This window comes from Stegostoma tigrinum, chromosome 2 (assembly GCF_030684315.1).
Source record: "Stegostoma tigrinum isolate sSteTig4 chromosome 2, sSteTig4.hap1, whole genome shotgun sequence".
Classification (NCBI taxonomy): Eukaryota; Metazoa; Chordata; class Chondrichthyes; order Orectolobiformes; family Stegostomatidae; genus Stegostoma; species Stegostoma tigrinum.
The window spans coordinates 126,969,131-126,991,682 of NC_081355.1; the positions used below are offsets into that span (position 1 = coordinate 126,969,131).

Consider the following 22,552-nt stretch of genomic DNA (forward strand, 5'->3'; position numbering starts at 1 on the left):
GGAGATGGCCCAGGTGAACTGAAGGTTGGGGTGGAAGGTGTTGGTGAAGTGGATGAACTGTTCGAGCTCTTCTGGGGAGCAAGAGGCGGCGCCGATACAGTCATCAATGTACCGGAGAAAGAGGTCGGGTTTGGGGCCTGTGTAGGTGCGGAAGAGGGACTGTTCCACGTGACCTACAAAGAGGCAGGCATAGCTGGGGCCCATGCGGGTGCCCGTGGCCACCCCCTTAGTCTGTAGGAAGTGGGAGGAATCGAAAGAGAAGTTGTTGAGGGTGAGGACGAGTTCGGCTAGGCGGATGAGGGTGTCGGTGGAGGGGGACTGGTCGGGCCTACGGGACAGGAAGAAGCAGAGGGCCTTGAGGCCATCTGCATGTGGAATACAAGTGTATAGGGACTGGACGTCCATGGTGAATATGAGGTGTTGGGGGCCAGGGAATTGGAAGTCCTGGAGGAGGTGGAGGGCGTGGGTGGTGTCATGGATGTAGGTGGGGAGCTCCTGGACCAAAGGGGAGAAAATGGAGTCCAGCTAGGTGGAGATGAGTTCGGTGGGGCAGGAGCAGGCTGAGACAATGGGTCGACCAGGGCAGGCAGGTTTGTGGATTTTGGGAAGGAGATAGAAACGGGCCGTGTGGGGTTGGGGAACAATGAGGTTGGAGGCTGTGGGTGGGAGGTCCCCTGAGGTGATGAGGTCATGAATGGTGTTGGAGATTATTGTTTGGTCATGAATGGTGTTGGAGACCTCCTCCCGTCAGTAGGATGTTGCCTGGACTGGAGTAATTCGTCTAAGAAGACAGACTGTTAGGCTGGGATTGTTTTATTTTGAGCAAAGAAGGCTGAGGGAGAACCAGATTGAAGAGTACAAAATTCTGAGGAGCATAAAATATGAGCCAAACTCGGGCAAATTAGGCTAGTTCAGTTCAGCAAATCTGGTCGGCATTGAGGGTTTGGGCCAAAGGGTCTCTTTCTGTGCTCTCACTCCATGATACGACGATTAGCGAGAAACCATTCTCCTTATTAAAGGGGTCATTGACGAAGGGGCACAGTTTCAGGCAAAGAGCTAAGATTAGAGGGCCCTTGAGGAAAGAAAATTTCACCTGGAATGTTGTAGGTTTCTGGAACTCCTGGCCTAACAGGTGAAAGAGGTTGGAACCCTCAAAACATTTTAAAACTATTTAGATGAACACTTGAAATGCCATATTCTTGTGTGCAATGGCCAAGTGCTGGAAAATGGGATTAGAATAAATTGATGTTTGATGACCATCACAGATATGAGGGCTGTAAAATCTCTGACTCCCTCAGGCCCATGCCATCCTGACTTGGAACTTTATCATTGTTTCTTCACTGTCACTGGTTCAGAATCCATGAACCGCCTTTATAACAGTACAATGGGTTCACCTATTGAAGAAGACTACTCACCAAAACCTTCTCCAGTGCACTTGATGATTGCTGTTTTAGCCAGTGATACCCACATCATGTGAAAGAATAAAGTTTTTAAAAACTGTGTATAAATTTTCAGAAGCAATATAATACAATCCTCACAGGAGACATTATGCATGCATTTGAAATTTACAAGATTGATGGATTAATGAATATCACTTTAATTCTTAAGTGGTTGGAGTGGTAGATGTGTACAATCAATGATTACATCTCCATTATTTTTAGTATTTTAAGAGAAAAAAATATATAAAATAATGCATCTTTGGGGAAAAAAGAGAGAATCAGAATGTTTGCTGGCTGTAGTTAGGAAGGGGGTGGAGGGATTTGATTTATAAGTCCTTAATGTGAGTGCCTATAGATCAAGCCATACAACAGCAGTTCAAATTTGTGGCTTTTAGAAATATGGTCAAATATTATAAGAGCCAAAAGATCATGATACATTTATAAGATTACAGTTAGACCATAAGACATAGGAGTGGAAGTAAGGCCATTCGGCCCATCGAGTCCACTCCACCATTTAATCATGGCTGATGGGCATTTCAACTCCACTTACCCGCACTCTCCCCGTAGACCTTGATTCCTTGTGAGATCAAGAATTTGTCAATCTCTGCCTTGAAGACATTTAACGTCCCGGCCTCCACTGCACTCTGTGGCAATGAATTCCACAGGCCCACCGCTCTCTGGCTGAAGAAATGTTTCCTCATTTCCATTTTAAATTTACCCCCTCTAATTCTAAGGCTGTGCCCACGGGTCCTAGTCTCCCCGCCTAATGGAAACAACTTCCCAGAGTCCACCCTTTCTAAGCCATACATTATCTTGTAAGTTTCTATTAGATCTCCCCTCACCCTTCTAAATTCTAATGATTACAGTCCCAGGATCCTCAGCCATTCATCGTACGTTAAACCTATCATCCGTGTGAATCTCCACTGGACACACTCCAGCACCAGTACGTCCTTCCTGAGGTGTGGGCCCTATTTGAATACTGTGTGCGACCTGGGTATTCCACAATGCTTTGCTATCAGAACCAACTTATGAAGTGTAATCACTGTTGTAATGTAAGAATTGCAGCAGCTAATTTGAGAACAGCAAAGTCTCTCAAACAACTGTTCTAGCAACTTTGTCTGAGTGAAAAATATTAGGAGTACAAGAAGAAGAATTCAACCACTCCTGCATCCAAGGACAAGTCCATTTAACATCTGCTCTAAAAGATGACTCTTCTGAAAGTGCACCAATTCCTCAATATAGAAAATACATTAAAGCTATAGCTTCGTCAGGATGTCGTGATATCACTGACCTGTTACTGTAGTAATTAGGAAGATATAGCTAAACCTTTTAAAGGTATGTAATATGATTATTTGCATTAAGTCCCAACCTAATTCATGATTTTCCACTTATTGAAAGTGTAGTCTGACTTGGTTCATGATTTTACTAGTCTGTATGCTCCATAGGATATGTGGGATGGAAGTAGGCCATTCCCGTTTGACCCACCCAGTCCAGGCCAATGTTTATGCTGCATTTGAGCCTCTTCTCAGCTTCATTCATTTAAATGTAAACCCGTTCCATTCTCCCTCAAATACTTGTTGAGGTTCCCCCTAAATTCATCTATGCTATTCACTTCAACCATTTTGTAACAGCATGTTCTTTATTCTCATTACTCTGCGTGAAAAGTTTTATTCTGAACGCCCTATTAAAATGCTTATGACTATCTTGTCTGATGACTACTAGTGGAACCACTTCCTACACAAGGAAAATTTTCTCTATATGCACTTTATCAATATCTACCATAATTGCCAATACCATAATAGATCACATTTCCTTGTCTTTCTTGATCAAGGAAAGAAACCAAGCCTATTAGTCTTTCCTGATGCATATGCGTACTCATTTCTTAAGTGTTTGTTGCACCTTCTCTAGTGCCTGCAATGCGGCAATCAGAACTGGAGAGACAGTGTCTTTTAAGAAGATTAAGTGTAGACTAACCAAGGTTCAGTATAAGTTTAACATAATGTTTGTACTTTTTGATTCCGTCCTTCTATAAATAAAGCTTAGCATTTGATTTGCTTTTTTAATGGTCTTGCAGACGCGAAGCAACTTTCAATGATGCGTGTATTTTAACACCGAGATCCTGTTGTTCCACTGCCCCACCGACAGAATGAATGATGTTGGATACTTTTTTATTAGTTGAAACCAAAGCAACAGAATCCAGCACTATAGCTGTATTATGTTACTGTAGGATTAATACCAAGCCTCTAACAGTATTTTTATTTTAAATCTACAAAAGTTCTAGCTAGACTTTTTTTTTCTATCCGATCAGTGTGAAGCTGGTGAGAATTAAATTTTCATTCATGCACTCAATTCTGGTGGGAAGATGAGTTAAACTCTTGACGGACTGTTTTTGTTTCCTTCAGTATTATTCAGGTTGTTTTCATTGTGGATTAGCTATAACTGAAAGTGTTCAAGTGGTGTGCAATTATTTCCTACCTAACTCCAGGAATCAATTACAAATTCTACCTTGTAGCCTGAAAATGACACGCAATCTATAACAAAGAAAATTAACTTGTGAAACCAAAATGTTTCTCTGAACTGCTTTGGGAAATGTACAATTGGGAAAGGAAAAGGAAGAATCGGATTTCATCCCTTTCAAGATTGCCTTGGAATCAACTAGTGGCCTTTTTTTCATTAAAGTGCAATTTGAGACTCAAATTTTGTTAACTGTTTAAATTAAATTTGCATACAACTTACATTCATTTCTTGTAGCAGGAGTATGGAAATGATCTTAGACCATATGATGTCACCCTGATGATTCCTCAGTCTGCAGCCCCTGTTGGGACGACACTAGATGGGTTAAATATCGGACGTGGCTATGGAATAGTAGAGGGAGAAGATGGAAGGCAGTTTGAGATCACCACCCTCTCAGTTGATGTATGGCACATACTTGAATTTGACTATAGTAGATTGCCCAAGCAGAGCATTGGGCAGTTTCATGAAGGCGATACCTACGTGGTGAAGTCAAAGTACCTGGTCAGCACCACAGGTTAGTGTTTATGGTGTGAAATTAAAGTATTTGATACAAGTTCTGAAACTAAACCAAATAGAAATGACACTTAGAGTCTTACCAGAGCAAGACTAAAAGCCTTGTAACTTCTATTTTGCTTATATTGCCGGAAGGTATAATTCCAAAATGCTGTGACATTTAGATGTACACCAAATGACGATACAGAATGGAGGTGTATGGTGCATGTGAGTCACAAGGCTGAGAGGCCAGGGTCATGGAGACTTGGTTAATCTTATGGCTGGGTTTCACTTAATTAAATATCCACAGAGTTCCACCCAACTCCACTGCTTGGCCATCGACAAAAGGGAACAGAAATTTGGCTGCAGAATAGGAGCTGAGTTGGAGAGGCCGGGACCGGTCAGGCTTAGAGAAATACTCTTAGTCCTGGCCCAAAATCAAATGCATCGCTAATTTTTTTTTTTACTCTGCTGGGGTCACAATCCTATCCTGTTCAAGTTTTTAATGATCATTGCAGCAGCATCCTGAGACCATTGAAACTGTGATCTTCAGATTTGAAGGAAGACTCTTCTCTCTCCTTGTGACAATTTCCTCCTCCATTCACTCTTCCCTGATCTCACACCTGCATGTTCAAAAGGGGAGTTAGGATCAGTCTTGGCAGGAAAGCAACGGGATCAGGCTTCAATATAACTGTCCTTGCCCGGTTCCTATTAAAATCATGCCAGACATTATTTGTTTCTAGCCAGTCCAACGTTCGTTGGTACATATGGAAAATAAAGGAATAAGTGAATAAAATTTTATTCCTGCCAAAACCACCTGTTTTGAACAAGTCTCATGAGCGTATATTAATTTGGTTATATATTTCCAACATTTTCTGTGGGATTTGTTTTCAGATTTATCACATCTGCAGTATTTTAGTTGTGTAATGATAAACCCCGGTATGAAACAGTATTATTGAATGTAGTGGGACTTCTTCACAGTCAATGTTTGAGCAGAACAAAGCGAGGTCTCTGAAAATTTGAGTACACATGGTATTCTTAATTAAGTCCAAGATGGTGTTTTTACAATAACAGTGATTGACATCTGTATAACATAGGTAGAAATTCAGGCAGATATGCAACAGAGATAGTAGGAGCTGCGGATGCTGGAGAATTGGAGATAACAAGGTGTAGAGCTGGATGAACACAGCAGGCCAAGCAGCATCAGAGGAGCAGGAAGGCCGACGTTTCAGGCCTAGACAACAGGCTCCTGATTAAATAGCCCTTTCCATCACTGACACTCAGTAGCAGCAATATGTATCTACAACTATACTGTTATGATTCACCAATGATCCTCAGACAGCACCTTCCAAACCCACAAACACTTCCAACCATAATGACTAGGGCAGCAGATACATGGGAACACTACCACCAGCAATTTCCCTTCCCTGGCACTCAGTTGAGACAATATCACCATTTCCTTCACTGTCGCTGAGTCAAAGTCTTGGAATCCCCTCCCTAATGGCATTGTGGGCCACCCTACAGCACATGGACTACACCGCTTCAAGACTGCAGCTCACCACCACCCTCTCGAGGGCAACTAGGGAGGGGCAATAAATGCTGGCCCAGCCAGCGACACCCACTTCCCACAAGTGAATTTTAAAAAAACATTTTGCCCTATTATTGAAGCCATATCCAAAGCACCTCTAAGCACAGAGATATTAAGAACTGCCGATGCTGGAGTCAAAGATAACAGGATGGAGCTGGAGGTACACAGCAGGCCAAGCAGCACCAGAGGATTGGGAAAGCTGACGTTTCGGATCGGGACCCTTCGACCCTTCCTCTGAAGGGAGGGTCTGAAAAAAGGTCCCAACCCGAAACGTCAGTTTTCCTGCTCCTCTGATGCTGCCTGGCCTGCAGTGCTCCCCCAGCTCCACACTGTGTTATTTCTCAGCACAGATGGATCATTGGCAGAAAGTCTTTGGGAAGCTGGGGCCAAGGGGTAGGAAATGTCGCAGAGAAAAAATAATTTCCACGTAGGTGGATTCTGTAATCCATAGGACCTCCTTTGATTCTGTTGCTGCATAATCTATTTTTATTTCTTTACTTATACCATAGTTGGTAAAAGGCAGAAGTCTGAGTTTGTTCGAAACACTGCTATCGGAAAGGAGAAGTGTGTGTACTACTTTTGGCAAGGGCGTCATTCAACTGTGAGTGAGAAAGGAACGTCAGCTCTGATGACTGTAGAATTAGATGAGGAGCGAGGCGCACAGGTGGGTCTTCCCTATATATAAGGTGGAGAATGGCAGTGTCCTGCCACAGAAAAGATAAAACAGTTGTGACTTTTCATAAGATATTATAAAACGATTCACATTTCCTGTTTCAGAATAATTAGTTTAATGTTTGAGCTAATGACTTGTTCTTTAAATGAAGTGCTGCATGTCACCCTTCCAGGTTACATCTTCAGAAATCACTGTAGAGATTACAGAGGTAAGCTGTTAAATGATGACTAGTTTGGAACATGGTCAGCATGGACTGGTTGAAGCAAAGGGTCTGTTTTCATGCATATGACTCTTTTAAAAACAGAATAGCCTGAAAGAAGAACACTTGAAACAGATTATGTTCTTAAGATCTGGGTAACTGCAATTGCATTTCAGCAGATTTAATTTGTATCTGCACGTTTGGAGTTAATAGAGTTGTCACAAAGCAAATTTCTACATTTCTTCCATTTGCTTTAAATTAATATTACGCAAAAATGTTACTGTTGAAATAGCAACTCACAGTCTTACTCAGTCTTGTAGGCTGACTAGTTGGCATTGTTATTTTTTAATCATATTTACATTTAGCAAGCAGCACTAGTGCAGATTTTGCTGGACTCCAAGGTTGCACTAGATCCCAGGTTTAGGAATGATATTTTCAAGAAACTTGAAATGCCAAAAGAACCATCGTTTCACTGTGTGTCATGTTTTACTCTAGGTTTATTTTTGCTTTATCCTATTTATTTTCTGTTCTTTGTTTTTCTTGCACCTTTCAGTTTCATTTTTGAATATTACATCCACTCACCCCCCGCCCAATTACAGTACAAATAGTTCTTTTGTGGTGATGAACAAGCCTTTTATAATGCCTTTGTATTGATTGCTGCAGTAAAATCTGTGAGTTGTGATTTGTAAGATCTTCGTATGAAAGAACCATTGTGACTATTACTATAGTATTAAATTTTAGTCAAGTGAAAAAGCTGGTTTGTGCGTTTCACTCTCTTGTTAAATAATCTAGTTTAAGAAAAGAAATGCTCTAATGCTTGATTGTGTTTTTTTTCTAAACCTTGTATTATTGCAGGTCCAAGTGCTGCAGGGAAAGGAGCCGCCCTGTTTCCTACAGCTGTTTCAAGGAGGAATGATTGTGCATGCTGGCAAAAGGGAAGAGGAAGAAGAAAACTCACAAAGTAAAAGCTCCTTATGGTTTTGATATTTATTAGATATGTTAGCATAATAATATAGAATTGGATAAAGCAAACGTAACACATTGCAATCAGAGTCTTGTACTCAACTATATAACTCTCTGTAGATTCATATTTATAGGGGAGAAACTCATTTGTATGCTGTGCCGGCTTGCCTTGATTCCTCGGAGCTGTTACCTGCGCTACCTTATTCAGTAATATCCATTGAAAGCAGCATTGCGTGCACAATGTACTCCATGTCTTTCAAATGCAAGTGTCTGAAGTGTTATTCTGTTTGGAAGGTTTAGTCCACAACATGGCTTATTAGCCATGTATATTTCTATATGATCTGCCTACTATTTTCTTTCATGAAGTCATGATATTGGACTGATCTTTAGAGGTCTTGCGTTCATACTCCACCATGGAATATTGAGTATGAATTCGAAAAATATCTACAAGTGAAAAGCATGAATTATGTTAGTAATTAAGGAAACCTCTTACTCGTACCCGATCTAGCCCACAAATCGTTCCAATACAGCTGATTTGTGATACCATCTTTAGTGGTCAGGCCAATCAGTTATAACACAATTGAGCTACTCCTTGTTCTCCAAAACACATTGTTTTAGAGGTAACTTATTTTGATATATTATGCTCTTGTTCCATTCTTATTCTTTTCTTCCCTCTGTGTCACATACCTCCTATGAATCAATGGGATGTCTTTTCCCAGTTCTCCACCATTGCAGATGTAGAGATTGTCAGTCGGCAGTGAGTGGGTTCAGCTTCACCAGAGGCGATCTAGCTTTGATATTTACATTGCTGAGTTACAGAAGTGAACTGTATTGGTAGAGATAATAAAATGTGAGGCTGGATGAACACAGCAGGCCAAGCAGCATCTCAGGAGCACAAAAGCTGACGTTTCGGGCCTAGAAGGGTCTAGGCCCGAAACGTCAGCTTTTGTGCTCCTGAGATGCTGCTTGGCCTGCTGTGTTCATCCAGCCTCACATTTTATTATCTTGGAATCTCCAGCATCTGCAGTTCCCATTATCTCTGTATTGGTAGAGGGTGACTTGGAGAAAAGCCCCTGAGCGCATTGGAAGTTATTTTCTGACAACTATTTCCTTAGCTCCCTGCGGTTGCTAACAAGCAACATTAACAGAGGCTTAGGTTAGTCACAGCTGGTCTGCGGCCCAGAGGGGTTAAGGTAAGTTTAAACCCTTGCCTCTCAATATGACTTAATAACTGCATAACAAATCTGCACTACCATAGAGTTGCAAAATAATAACATCAGATAATAAAGGCCAATAAATGATCGACTAAACAAAAGATGAGTTATTCTCTGTGTAGAATGCAGTTGGCTAATCTACTATTTTCTGTAAATTCTAGTTAAAATCTGTAATGTCTTTTGACATGCAATAATTTCTGAAGGAATGTTCAACAGTAAGCTTTTTGGATAACTCCTATAATCGCGGCCCAATCAGTTTAATCTCAGCTGTGGAAAAGCTTTTGGAGATGATTATCTAAAATGGAATTAACAGTTTTTTTTTACACATTTCTGGATAATGGAAGGAAAACCAGCACAGATTTGTTAAAAGCACATCCTGTTTAACTAATTTGCTTAAGTTTTTTCTGAGGTAGCAGGGAAGGTTCATTAGGGGACAGTATGACATATGTGGACTCTGTAGAATAAAGGTTTTGTATGGGGAGAAATTCATTTGCATGCCATGCAGACTTACCTTGATTCTCCTGGGGCTACTGCACCATGAGCTGCTATCACACTGAAGAAATTCACCAAGACTTCTTAGATAAAACCTTCTAAATCCATGATCACCATCATCTGGAAGGTCAAAGGTAGCAGATCCAGTGGGAACATCACCTGTAGGTTTCCCTATAAGCTACTCACCATTCTGACTTGGAAATGTATCACCATTGCTTCAGTGTCACTGGGTCAGAATTCCCTAATGGCATTGTGGATCTACAAGCTTCCCAGTGGTCTGGACATTGTCCACAGGATGGACAGAAAACCTTTCAACATCAACCAGTTGAAATAAGAAATAACACTGACTTCACTAGTGAAACTTCAGTAAGCTGATGACGGTATCATCTCTGCTGTCTCATAGGAGATTCTTCAAGCCTCAATTAATGCCTTTGTGGAAGCATACTGAAATATTGGTCCTTTCCCATCCCTGGGAAAGTTCCAGTCTATTCCTCCCCGAAGGTCAATGGAAAAATCCTCCAAAACGTGACCATTTCTCCTACCTGGGAGCCATCTCACATCTAAGGCTGCCTATTGATGCAGTGATCCAACATCACAAACGATCTGCGAGCACTGCTTTCAAACTCATAAGGATGAGAGTTTTTGACAACTGCGACATCAGTGCTGAATTCAAGATCCTTGTGTATAAGGCAGTCGTCTTCCTGTCATTTCTTTATGGCTTCAAAACTTAGACTACATATAGATACCACCTCAAGGCCCTTGAGTAGCACCATCAATGTTGCTACTCCAGATCCACACCAGTTCCCATTATCTCTGATCACATGCTTAGAATGCCTGAGTTCTAGCTGCAAATGCAAATCATCTTAGCCCATTTCAAGGAAGGTACTCGTGACAGGAGGACCAAGGAAGCTTAGATCTACCTACAGCAAATACACTGCAGCAGTTCAAGGAGGCAGCACACCACCTTCTCAAAGGCAGCTGGCAAAATAAGTGCAGGCCCAGGCAGTGATGCCCACAAACAATGAATTAATTTTTTTTTAGAAACCCTTGTATTTGTTAACAGAGATTTGACACAATGGAACACTTCAAAGGTGATGTTGAGTCACACTGCTGACAAAATGAAATTCTGCCCGTTCACCCACCCAAGAAAAGCATGAGGAAATATTGGGTGAAATGGAACATACAAGTAAAAACATACAAATTCTTATACACAGTTCTAAAGTAAGTACTTTGAGAATGTGGTGACATTTCCTCAGATCCTTTGGGAATCTGTGTAAACTGAAGCATGGAAAAGCCATCTGGATTTCTGTTTGAAATAGACCATGTGCATGGAAAATGTTTTGTGTTTTTCAACTTACGTGGAATATGTAATAATTGATCCTGATGTGCTTTCTGTTACTGCCCTCTATAGGTGGTTGGCGGTTGTACTGCGTCAGAGGAGAGCTTCCAATGGAAGGAAACTTGCTTGAAGTAGCTTGTCACTGCAGTAGCCTGAGATCCAGAACTTCCATGATTTTGCTGAATGTCAACAAGGCAGTCATTTACCTATGGCATGGTTGCAAAGCACAACCACACACAAAGGTTGTAGGGAGGACTGAAGCCAACAAAATCAAGGAACTGTAAGTGACACATACTTGGAGAAAGCAATGATACCCACCAACTTGTATTTCTGTAAATTATTTTTAAGAAAAGAACTAAATGCAGGTATTCCACATGGAATATTAATCTTTGACTAAATACAATATTTTAACAATTAAAGGAATTTTTAATTTTTTTTATAAAAGAAAACATTTTTTAAAGTTTGTTCTAAGCATTTGGGTGATTCTGTGACCTGCAGAATTTGTGATGGCCTGCCTTGAGCCACTGCAGTCCTTGTGATTGTGCTTCCACATATTATAGGATGGGTATTTCCAGGATAATGACTCAGCAGCAAGGAAGGAAAGGCGGACTATATTTGAATCATGGTGCTGTGTGCCTAGAAGGTGGTGATATTCCAGAGTTGTAGCTCATGTCTCTCTCAGGGGAAGAAATCTGCTTGATACAATGCATCCTGTATTTCAGACACCATGCAGTCATAGCATGCTGACATTGCAGAGGAGATTGCTATTCAGTCCAGTGTCGGGGCAATATTCAAGCAAATTACATTGCCCTACATGGATGTAGAGAGGCTGTGAGGGGCAGTCAGCAAACCACTCATTGCAGTCTATTCACCTTCTGGTCTGCTCTCATAACTGTGTTGTAAATTTCACTGGTCCACTGCATTGTTCACTATCGTATGAGAGTACGCAGAATTCCAGTATACATTATATAAGCTGTTTGCGGATCTTGAGGCCAAGGTTTACTGTCCATAAGTGGCTGATATAATTAAAATACAAATGAGCTGTTACACTAGTGTAGCATATTCATATTGTAGTACATATATTATCTTTGGATCTATCATCATGAAGTTGTGGCTATGTTGTTCCCTCAGTCAACACAAGCTTAAATTTCTACTCTTGGTTTGAGATTTTAAGATGAACTAATTTAAAGCAGAGACATCTTGTCTGTATGTGTTTAAAATGCCTATTATTATTGCAAAGTCAGAAGTCAGATGACACCAGGTTATTGTCTAACAGGCTCATTTGAAATCATAAGCTTTCAGAGCACTGCTCCTTCATGTGACAAAGGGGCTGCGCTCCAAAGCTTGTGATTTCAAGTAAACCTGTTGGACTATAACCTGGATAATAAAATGTGAGGCTGGATGAACACAGCAGGCCAAGCAGCATCCCAGGAGCACAAAAGCTGACGTTTCGGGCCTAGACCCTTCATCAGAGATGAAGGGTCTCTGATGAAGGGTCTAGGCCCGAAACGTCAGCTTTTGTGCTCCTGGGATGCTGCTTGGCCTGCTGTGTTCATCCAGCCTCACATTTTATTATCTTGGAATCTCCAGCATCTGCAGTTCCCATTATCTCTGGACTATAACCTGGTGTTGTGTGACTTCTACTTTGCCCATTCCAGTCCTACACCAGGCCGTACAGTTCATGGCTATTATTGTTGCAGTCTCAAGAAAATGATATGTAACATTTTTTAAATCAATACCATATACTTACCTACAGTAGCTTTTTTGTTCTTAAGATCTTATTTAAATTAACAAAGTTATGTTTTTAAAACCAGTATTTGCTTCTCTATCTTTGTGAGAATCCTCAATTTCTCAGATGAAGAGACCCCTCATATACGCCTGTAGTGCAGTACAGAGTTAATGCTCCACTGTCAGAATATAGAACAGTATAGCACAGGAACATACCTTTTGGCCCACAATATCTATGCTGATCATGATGCCATTGCCAAACTAATTCCATCAGCCTGCACGTGGTCCATCCTTCTCCGTTCCCTGCTTGTTTATCTGTCAGTCTAAATTCCTCTTAAACATTGCTATCGTCTCTGATTCTAGCACCTCCGCTGACAGCACATACCAAGCACTCAGCACCTTCTGTGTTTAAAAAAAAACAAAACTTTCATTGCACATCTGCTTTAAACTTCCCCTTAACCTTTGTCTCCTAGTATTTGACATTTTCACTCTGGGTAAAGATTCCAACTATCCACCTTATTAGTGCCTCTCTCAATTTTATATACTTCTTTCAGGTCGCCCCTTCAGTCTTTGATGCTGTAGCAAAGCAACCCAAGTTTGTCCAACCTCTCCATGTAGCCAATACGCTCCAATTCAGGCAGCATCCTGGTAAATCCTTTTTAAACCCTGTCTAAAGCCTCAACTTCATTTCAGTAGTGTGGCAATCTGAACTGGACGCAATACTCCAAATGTAGCCTAATTAAAGTTTCCAACATGACTTGTTGACATTTATACACGGTGCCCCCATCAATGAAGGCAAACGTGCCATGCACCACCTTTGCCACCTTGTGTTGCCACTTTCAGGGAGCTGTGAACTGGCACCCCAAGATGCCTCTGTATGCCAATGCTCCGAAGAGACCTGCCATTTACGTGAATACTTACAGAGGTAGTAATTTCTTGATGAAACTTTAAATGTAGGCCCCACCTACCTATAAAATAAATTACCTAATTTAGAAAAGCCCTGGTGTATTTGGGGGGTGGGGGGGGGTAGAAAAAAAGGTAATGGCATTCACCGGATTATCCTGAATGAGAATCATTCTTCACCCATCATTGCTTAAACAGAATGTCAAATTTATCAAATTGATGTTTATCTTGCTAGCTAGGCACAAATTGGTTGATGTGTTTTCTGACAAAATGTTGTCAAAAGATGTATAAGTAATTTACTGTGCCTTGGAATGACCAGGGGTTGCTTTAAAAAGAAGAGCAGTCTTTCTTTTTCCCTCCATTTGAAAGTAATTTTGTTTACACCCTTTTGAAGGAAAACTGCAGACTGGTTTGGCTCCAGGTTAAGTCTCTTTTTTTATATAAAAGGGTCACAACATGAATGGTAGATTATACTCTGACCAAACTTTAGTCAATGCTTGTAACTACAACAGACTACAAACTAACATAACCACACTTTACAGGCGACCATTGGAGGCAGGGCTACACAGTAGTATCAATGTGACCATACATGAATGTGACGAGGGATCTGAAACAGTGGAGTTCTTTGAAGCATTAGGAAGAAGAGATCGAAAAGCCTATGACTGCATGTTGCAAGGTAACATGTGTTTTGTGATTTGTTACAAAATATTTCTGCAAGTAGGTAGTGACAGTATTTAGAGATGAGCAAGTCTTTCTCTGTGGCTGCCTTGTACTTCAAATTGTTTCCGGCTTCAGAAAAAGTAACTAGCACAGTCTGCACTGAATAGTATGAAAGATGTTCCTTTCTCTCTAGTGTGTCTATAGAAAACTTACATTGAAATGAGCATTAACTGCAAGAGGGCACTGGATGATGAGCAGTGGTACTAACTGAGTCAGTGTACTGAAGATTTGTTTTTATAGCATTCTCTCCCATATTCTATTTTTTCTCAATTATGAAATAAACTATTAAGCACACGTTCAATATATTGAACGGTTGCCTATAGAACAGAACAATAATTTTCTGTTTAATATGTTACAGTCAACGGTGTACTCCATTTCAGCCCTGTTCAATTGTCATCACTCTCACTCCTCAATCAACAAAACTTGCATTTGTAAAGCTTGTTCAATGTTGTAAATACTGAATACATGACAGGAGTATCATCAGACGGAACTTGACTCCCATCTGCAGAAAGAGATATTGTAAATAAGATTGTGTTCAAGCCTCACTCTGGGATTTGAGTACATAATCTTGGGTGGCACTTTATAACACAATAATATTGGAGTTGGAGGTGGTATATTTCGAATGAGATGCTACTTCAGTAGTTGTAATGGATGTTTTAAGTGTCGATGAAACTATATTGAAAGCAGGGTGTCATTTTATAATCACTGTTGCCAGAGATAGGTCATTTGAAATGTTACTAACATTTCCTTTCCTCACGTGATTGAAATCTAAAAACACACTTTGTTCACAGATCCAGGAAAATTCAACTTCACTCCTCGGCTCTTTATCCTCAGTAGTTCGTCTGGAGAGTTTGTTGCTACTGAGTACCTATATCCTGCCAGGGAGTCTACAATGGTCAACTCAATGCCATTTTTACAAGAAGATTTATATACTGCCCAACAGCCAGGTTAGTTTTATTTTTCATTCCAGCAGATCTGAAAGCATAAATTCTTGAAAAGTGATTGTGCAAATTCACTAATTAAAGCACAGTAAAAGTAGTGAACAAGGAATTAATTGAATCCAGAAAGGACAACCTCCTGGAAAAAAGACAGTGGATTATTTGGATGGCTCAAGACAGAGATGAGTACTTATCTCAAAGTGGTTTCTTAATTGGTGGGGATTGCAGGAAACTAAAGCTCTGTGAAACTCATTGAGCTGGAGGATAGAATAGTGGAAATATGCAATGGCCAATTCTTTTTAGTTTTGCTTGATTATCTTTGAAATCAGGATGTATTTGCACCAAAAGTGGGATTGAGTCATAGCAGATAATAAAGTGTGAAACTGGATGAACACAGCAGGCCAAGCAGCATCTCAGGAGCACAAAAGCTGACGTTTCAGGCCTAGACCCTTCATCAGAGAGGGGGATGGGGTGAGGGTTCTGGAATAAATAGGGAGAGAGGGGAGGCAGACCGAAGATGGAGAGAAAAGAAGATAGGTGGAGAGGAGAGTATAGGTGGGGAGATGGGGAGGGGATAGGTCAGTCCAGGGAAGACGGACAGGTCAAGGAGGTGGGATGAGGTTAGTAGGTAGGAGATGGAGGTGCGGCTTGGGGTGGCAGGAAGGGATGGGTGAGAGGAAGAACAGGTTAGGGAGGCAGAGACAGGCTGGACTGGTTTTTGGATGCAGTGGGTGGAGGGGAAGAGCTGGGCTGGTTTTGGGATGCGGTAGGGGAAGGGGAGATTTTGAAGCTGGTGAAGTCCACATCGATACCATTGGGCTGCAGGGTTCCCAAGCGGAATATGAGTTGCTGTTCCTGCAACTTTCGGATGGCAACATTGTGGCACTGCAGGAGGCCCATGATGGACATGTCGTCTAAGGAATTGGAGGGGGAGTTAAAATGGTTTGCGACTGGGAGGTGCAGTTGTTTATTGCGAACCGAGCGGAGGTGTTCTGCAAAGCAGTCCCCAAGTCTCCGCTTGGTTTCCCCAATGTAGAGGAAGCCACACCGGGTACAATGGATGCAGTATACCACATTGTCAGATGTGCAGGTGAACCTCTGCTTAATATGGAAAGTCACCTTGGGGCCTGGGATAGGGGTGAGGGAGGAGGTGTGGTGGCAAGTGTACTGTTCCACGTAACCTACAAAGAGGCAGGCATAGCTGGGGCCCATGCGGGTGCCCATGGCCACCCCCTTTGTCTGTAGGAAGTGGGAGGAATCGAAAGAGAAGTTGTTGAGGGTGAGAACGAGTTCGGCTAGGTGGATGAGGGTGTCGGTGGAGGGGGACTGGTCGGGCCTGTGGGACAGGAAGAAGCGGAGGGCCTTGAGGCCATCTGCACGCGGAATACAGGTGTATAGGAACTGGACGTCCATGATGAAAATGAGGTGTTGGGGGCCAGGGAATTGGAAGTCCTGGAGGAGGTGGAGGGCGTGGGTGGTGTCACGGATGTAGGTAGGGAGTTCCTGGACCAAAGGGGAGAAAATGGAGTCCAGATAGGTGGAGATGAGTTCGGTGGGGCAGGAACAGGCTGAGACAATGGGTCGACCAGGGCAGGCAGGTTTGTGGACTTTGGGAAGAAGATAGAAGTGGGCAGTGCAGGGTTGGGGAACAATGAGGTTGGAGGCTGTGGGTGGGAGGTCCCCTGAGGTGATGAGGTCATGAATGGTGTTGGAAATGATGGTATGGTGCTCGGGGTTGGGGTCATGATCGAGGGGGCGGTAGGAGGTGGTGTCGGAGAGTTGGCGTTTGGCCTCGGCGATGTAGAGGTCAGTGCGCCATACTACCACTGCGCCACCCTTGTCTGCGGGTTTGATGGTGAGGTTGGGGTTGGAGTGGAGGGCTGCCTGTTCTGCGGAGGAGAGGTTGGAGTGGGTGAGAGGTGTGGAGAGGTTGAGGCGGTTAATGTCTCGATGGCAGTTGGAGATGAAGAGGTCGAGGGAAGGTAGGAGGCCTGGGGGTGGTATCCAGGAGGAGGACTTGTGTTGGAAGCGGGCAAAGGGGTCAATGGAGGGAGGGTTAGGTTCCCGGTCGAAGAAGTAAGCGTGGAGGTGAAGGCGGCGGAAAAACTGTTCTATGTCCAACCGTGACTGGTTAATAGTCATAAAGTCATAGCAGACTTTGTTTAAAGAAAATCGTTTTGTTTTTTTCTTGCTTTTGTCTATAAGCATGATGCTGTCTAAAAGTTGACATAAATAAGAGCTGTAAATTCTAATGGTTGTAACTAATGATATTCAATTTCTTTATAAATGTATTTTATATTCCACATTATATGGATCTATCCGCTACAGACATACACACTTTGTACGGTTGGTGGCAGTCTGAGAATAAATTTACGGGAAGACCCAATCAGATTAACCAGCAGAGGGTGCGGTGTCCCCTCACTGAGGGATCGGAAAACTCACTCTGCACTAATTCAATCCACACTCCAGGTTTGACTGATAATGTGCAGGCTTGTTCAAAGTCTGGCTGATGGCCACTACCTTTCCTCCTGGGTCCCTCTGCCACCCCCATACATTTCTGCCCAACAAGTCTAAGTTGTGTTGCAAGACCCTCTAATTTCCTTAACATCCACCAGCAATACCAGATAGAAATCCACAGCTTGCTGACCAAAAAGACAGCCTGATACTTTTGCAGCTAAGTTTCAAGAAACCTACAATACTCAAGAGTATATCAGCATCTTCTGTCTCTTACGTCCAGCTTTATTCTTGGTGGACAATCACCACGAGGTGTACCTTTGGCAGGGCTGGTGGCCTACAGAAAATGAAATCACAGGGTCTGCCCGAATTCGCTGGGACGCCGACCGGAAATGTGCAATGGAGACAGTGCTACAATACTGCAAAGGTATGTTGCAAATATTGACAATTATCATCTAAAGAATTAATGATTTTAATTGGGAGTTGGAATTCCATCATTTAATTCATAGGTGGTAATGTTGTAATTTTCCCTTCAGCTGTTTATTTGGTTCTTCCCCACCCTGTATTTATTTTCTCCTGTTTCGGGTCTCTTTTTCTGTTTGCACTCGGAATGAGGCTATTGCTGATTGAACCCATGTTCATTCCCCATTCCCATATTGCCCTTGGTGAATAATTACTTGCCATTTCAAAGGGCAGTTAAGAGTCAACCACATTGGTGTGGATCTGGAGTACGGTGGAAGCCAGACCTGGTAAGGATGGCAGATTTCCTTCCCTAAATTGTTAGTGACCCAGATGTGTTTTTAACAGCAGTCAATAGTAGATGCCATTAGACTACATTTTAATTCTAGATTTTATTCAGTTCATGGCTAACTATCTGCCATGGTGGGATTCAAATATTACACTTGTTCTGACAACGAGTCACTGTGCTTGAAATGTTACCTCTATTTCTCTCTTCTTGAATGCTGCCATACCTGCTGAGTTTCTCTAGCAATTCTGATTATGTTGCACAAATCAATAGGCCAGGGTTCTGGATTGTTAATCAAGACCACCACATCATGCCACCCCTGCTTTTGTTTCATTATGAATTTTAAATATTTTAATTGTGCTCTCAATCTAGGATGACTGCAGTAGATAGCTAGGGCATTCTGAAGGATTTTGGAATGAGACAATTTAACATTCTTTGCACAAATGATGTGCAATGTTAACATAGCAAGTCAAAGATGGTAGTTTATAAAAGTGGTGCTTTTTAGGCATGTCTTGCAGTCTCTGTAGAATTAATATGCTGTATTTTTAAAATAGTTTGGGTTCCTGGACTCCGTGTCAGTTCATCAGTACAATCCCAGCCTTAACCTATTTTGAAAGAGAGCAGTTTTCAGCTTGCCTTGGCTGCCTACCAGGAAGGCAGAGTTCGATTATTGTTACCTACAGGACCTGTTTCCACGGTGCTCTGAATTTCCATTTAGCATTCTGGACAGTCCACATCCGTCTGGATCATATCCATCCATGTCGGCAATAGGTGGAGGAGTCCTGATGATGCATGCAAGTGAAACACCCCTCCCCAATCAGTAGAGGCTGCCAAGGCCCTCCAGGATTGCGGCTAGCATCTGTGACATTTCAAACAGTGACAACAAACTTGTCCTTGCTTCTGCACCGCAGTCTCCATCCTCAGATGAGCACTCCTGTCTCTGCTGGTTGGACTTCTGATGGCTAAGTATTTCAGGGTCTCCCATTAGTCCTTCAGTTTCAAGATTTCCCATTTCTGCTCCTGATTGGAGAGCTAACCTGCTCCATAGCCTTCAGTTGACTAAAACTTTTGGTGTGACTAAAAAGCACCATATAGGGTGGAGCTAGGAAATATTCCCCAGTCCTGTGCCTGACGTCTGACTGGAAATCTAGCCTAATATGGGGTATAATTCAGCCACTTTGTACAGATACTGCATGCATTTAGGACAAGGTAATTGAAAATAAAACCTAACATAGTGATAAAGGATGATATGGATTCCTATTTGGCAAATTCTCAATTGTATAGTGCCATTCATTCATATCACCTCATATTCTGTACATCATGTGAGTATCTCAAAGAAGGAAGCTCATAGTGTCACATTGAGAACAAAGAGAGTGGGAATCATATGTTGAAAGCTAAAAATCACATACTGCAGTAAAATTTAAGCCATTCCCGTCCATGTTAATTTATTTATTCTCTCAAGTTAGATGGTCACGGTTGGCAAGGCCAGCATTTGCGTCTCCAACTGCAGAATTAGAAATGGACCATAGATAGTGCTATAGAAATTTTACTGCATGGAAAGTCGGCTTTTGGCCCATTGTTCCACGCCAGTAATCAAATATGTTGGTCTCGCCTGCAACACCCGTATCATGCAAGAATTTTATAAAAATTACCACTGGGGCTTAGTATATTGTTGTCATATACTACGAAAGCATCCGTGGCTGAGATCAGGGGCAGATAGCGTATTTGGCCTCTTTATTGCAATGAACAAACCAAAATCAACATTACTTAAATATTTTTAGTATGGTAAAGAAAAGGCAACCCTTACGAATGTCTTAACAATCAATAACTCCAGACCACATGCACACTTACACTGTTGCAACATGTTTACCACAATGTTACAGCCTTTATTGAAAATAACCCAAAGCAACTCATTGCTTCCAATGTATGCTAAGGAGTGTCAGATCAGCCATGATCCTGTTGAATGGTGGAGCAGGCTTGGGCTGAACAGCCTATTCCTGTGCCTATTTCTTTTGATCAATAGGATCATGACTGATCCTACACTCCCCATGTCCACTTTCCTGCCCTTTCTCCATAACCCTTGATTCTCCCACTGATCAAGAATCTATCTACCTCTGTCTTAAATATACACAAGGATTCTGACACTGAAGCTCAGTGACAAGGAGTTCCAAAGACTAACGTGATCTCAAGATTTGATGCTACCATCAGCTTTATTGTATCCTTATGAAAGCTGACATTAAAGAATCACATGTTTCAGTGCAGAAGCCTTAACCAAGGAAATATGTCTATGTTACACTTGAAGTAATTTGACCAAGGGATTTCTGATGTTCTTTGAAAAATTCAGGATGCCCTCCAGCGATATCTTGTCAATCTGACTTGCCTTGATTATGACCTCAAAACTCTTCTGTCTGTTTATTCTCCCCTAATCTTCCAGCTATAGCAGATTTGGACCAATTAAATTTAGAGAGCCGTGCAAATTTAAATACATTAAATGCGTGGTCTAGCAAAATGATGTATGCCTCCTTGACCTGTCCGTCCTCCCCGGACTGACCTATCCCCTCCTCACCTATACCCTCCTCTCCACCTATCTTCTCCTCTATCCATCTTCAGTCTGCCTCCCCCTCTCTCCCTATTTATTCCAGAACCCTCTCCCCATCCCCCTCTCTGATGAAGGGTCTAGGCCCGAAACGTCAGCTTTTGTGCTCCTGAGATGCTGCTTGGCCTGCTGTGTTCTTCCAGCTTCACACTTTGTTATTTATTTATTTCATTGTGTATATTATCTGAAAAAAGATTTAATTACAGTTGAAGTGATGATTGGTAATAACATATATTGTTCTTCCATTACTTGATCACAGTAAAGAATGCCAAAAAGCCACCAAAATCCTACCTGATACATGCAGGTTTTGAACCATTGACGTTTACAAATATGTTTCCCAGTTGGGAGCACAGGGAGGATGTTGCAGAGATCACGGAAACGGTAAAGATTTTACTCACGTTTATTTCCAAGTCGCCATGCTCCTGCTGTTGATGCCGGTTTCCTAAATTCTAATTTTCTTTTATTTTCAAATCCTAGGAAGCCGAAGGCTGCAATAAAATAATTTTGGTAGAGGATGTATTGAGCAAGCTGTGCAAGACGCAGTATCCACTGGCAGAACTTCAAGCTCGGCCTTTGCCAGAGGGTGTTGATCCATTAAAGCTTGAAATTTATCTGACGGATGAAGATTTCCAGGTAAATTCTGAGTACTCCGAATCTGAAGAGATCGTAGCGAAAGTTGTGTTGGCAAACTGCAGCAGAGATTGTATCCTTTGATGCAATTTTGCATTCAGTCTCTTCTGTTTTCCTAAAATATACTGAATTTTATGGGGCTTGTGGGAGCAGAAAATGCACAAAATAGCCCACTCACATTAAATTTGCCAATGCATATTTTTCAATTTTTATAAAAGAAATGTTCAACATCAGTTCCAAATGATGATGGCATTTAATTCAGTGTAAGTTTTTTGGTGACTGTGCATTTATTATACCAGGCAGTGAATAAATTTCCAATTTTTAAATTCAATTAGACATAAATTGTTGTCATTAATTTTGGTATCTGGGTGCCAAACAGCTGAAGCTGACAGTAAGTGGATTGTACAGATTTTAGGCCACTCAGGGTTGTGTTTGCATTGAGTATGGAGGCAATTTATAACCCATTGGAGAGAATACTCTCCTGCAACCTCTGCATGGTAAAAGTATGAGTAGATATGAGCTTTAGGGAAATTTTAACAAAAACTCCTTTGTTCCTTAAATAGCATCAATTCTGATAATGCCTCATAGTGACTCCAAGCCATGTAAATTGGTCCAATACGAGAATTTTGATGGTCCAATCCACCTTAGGCAGGTTTTTATGAAAGTCTGCCAGAGTTGGCAAAATGACCGTTGGGCAGAAATTGTGAAGGAGGCCAAGTGTCAGACTCCCAGTAATGTATGGAAAGACAATAAGCCCGTTCATGGTGAAAATTCATTGATGTGCTTAACTGCTCGCTTTTTTGCATTTGACCTAATTTATTTTATTAATTCGGGTAATTTGGGCTTTACTGGCTGGCCCAGCATTTATTGCCCATTCCAAATTGCCCCTGAGGAAATAGTGGTGAGCTGCCATCTTGAACTGCTG

The 22,552-nt window shown here is 41.8% G+C and overlaps 1 protein-coding gene across 4 annotated transcripts in view; it reads left to right on the forward strand.

Moving 5' to 3' along the window:
• Positions 1-22,552, forward strand: part of svila (supervillin a) — a 203,345-nt gene that overhangs the window by 172,265 nt on the left and 8,528 nt on the right. For all 4 annotated transcript variants that reach the window (XM_059639188.1, XM_048522082.2, XM_048522099.2 and 1 more), the window contains 9 exons: positions 4,191-4,467; positions 6,543-6,697; positions 7,761-7,866; positions 10,986-11,193; positions 14,087-14,220; positions 15,056-15,211; positions 17,940-18,083; positions 21,257-21,378; positions 21,475-21,630. In XM_059639188.1, coding sequence (XP_059495171.1) covers positions 4,191-4,467; positions 6,543-6,697; positions 7,761-7,866; positions 10,986-11,193; positions 14,087-14,220; positions 15,056-15,211; positions 17,940-18,083; positions 21,257-21,378; positions 21,475-21,630 — 1,458 coding nt within the window. The remainder of the gene's footprint in view (positions 1-4,190; positions 4,468-6,542; positions 6,698-7,760; positions 7,867-10,985; positions 11,194-14,086; positions 14,221-15,055; positions 15,212-17,939; positions 18,084-21,256; positions 21,379-21,474; positions 21,631-22,552) is intronic.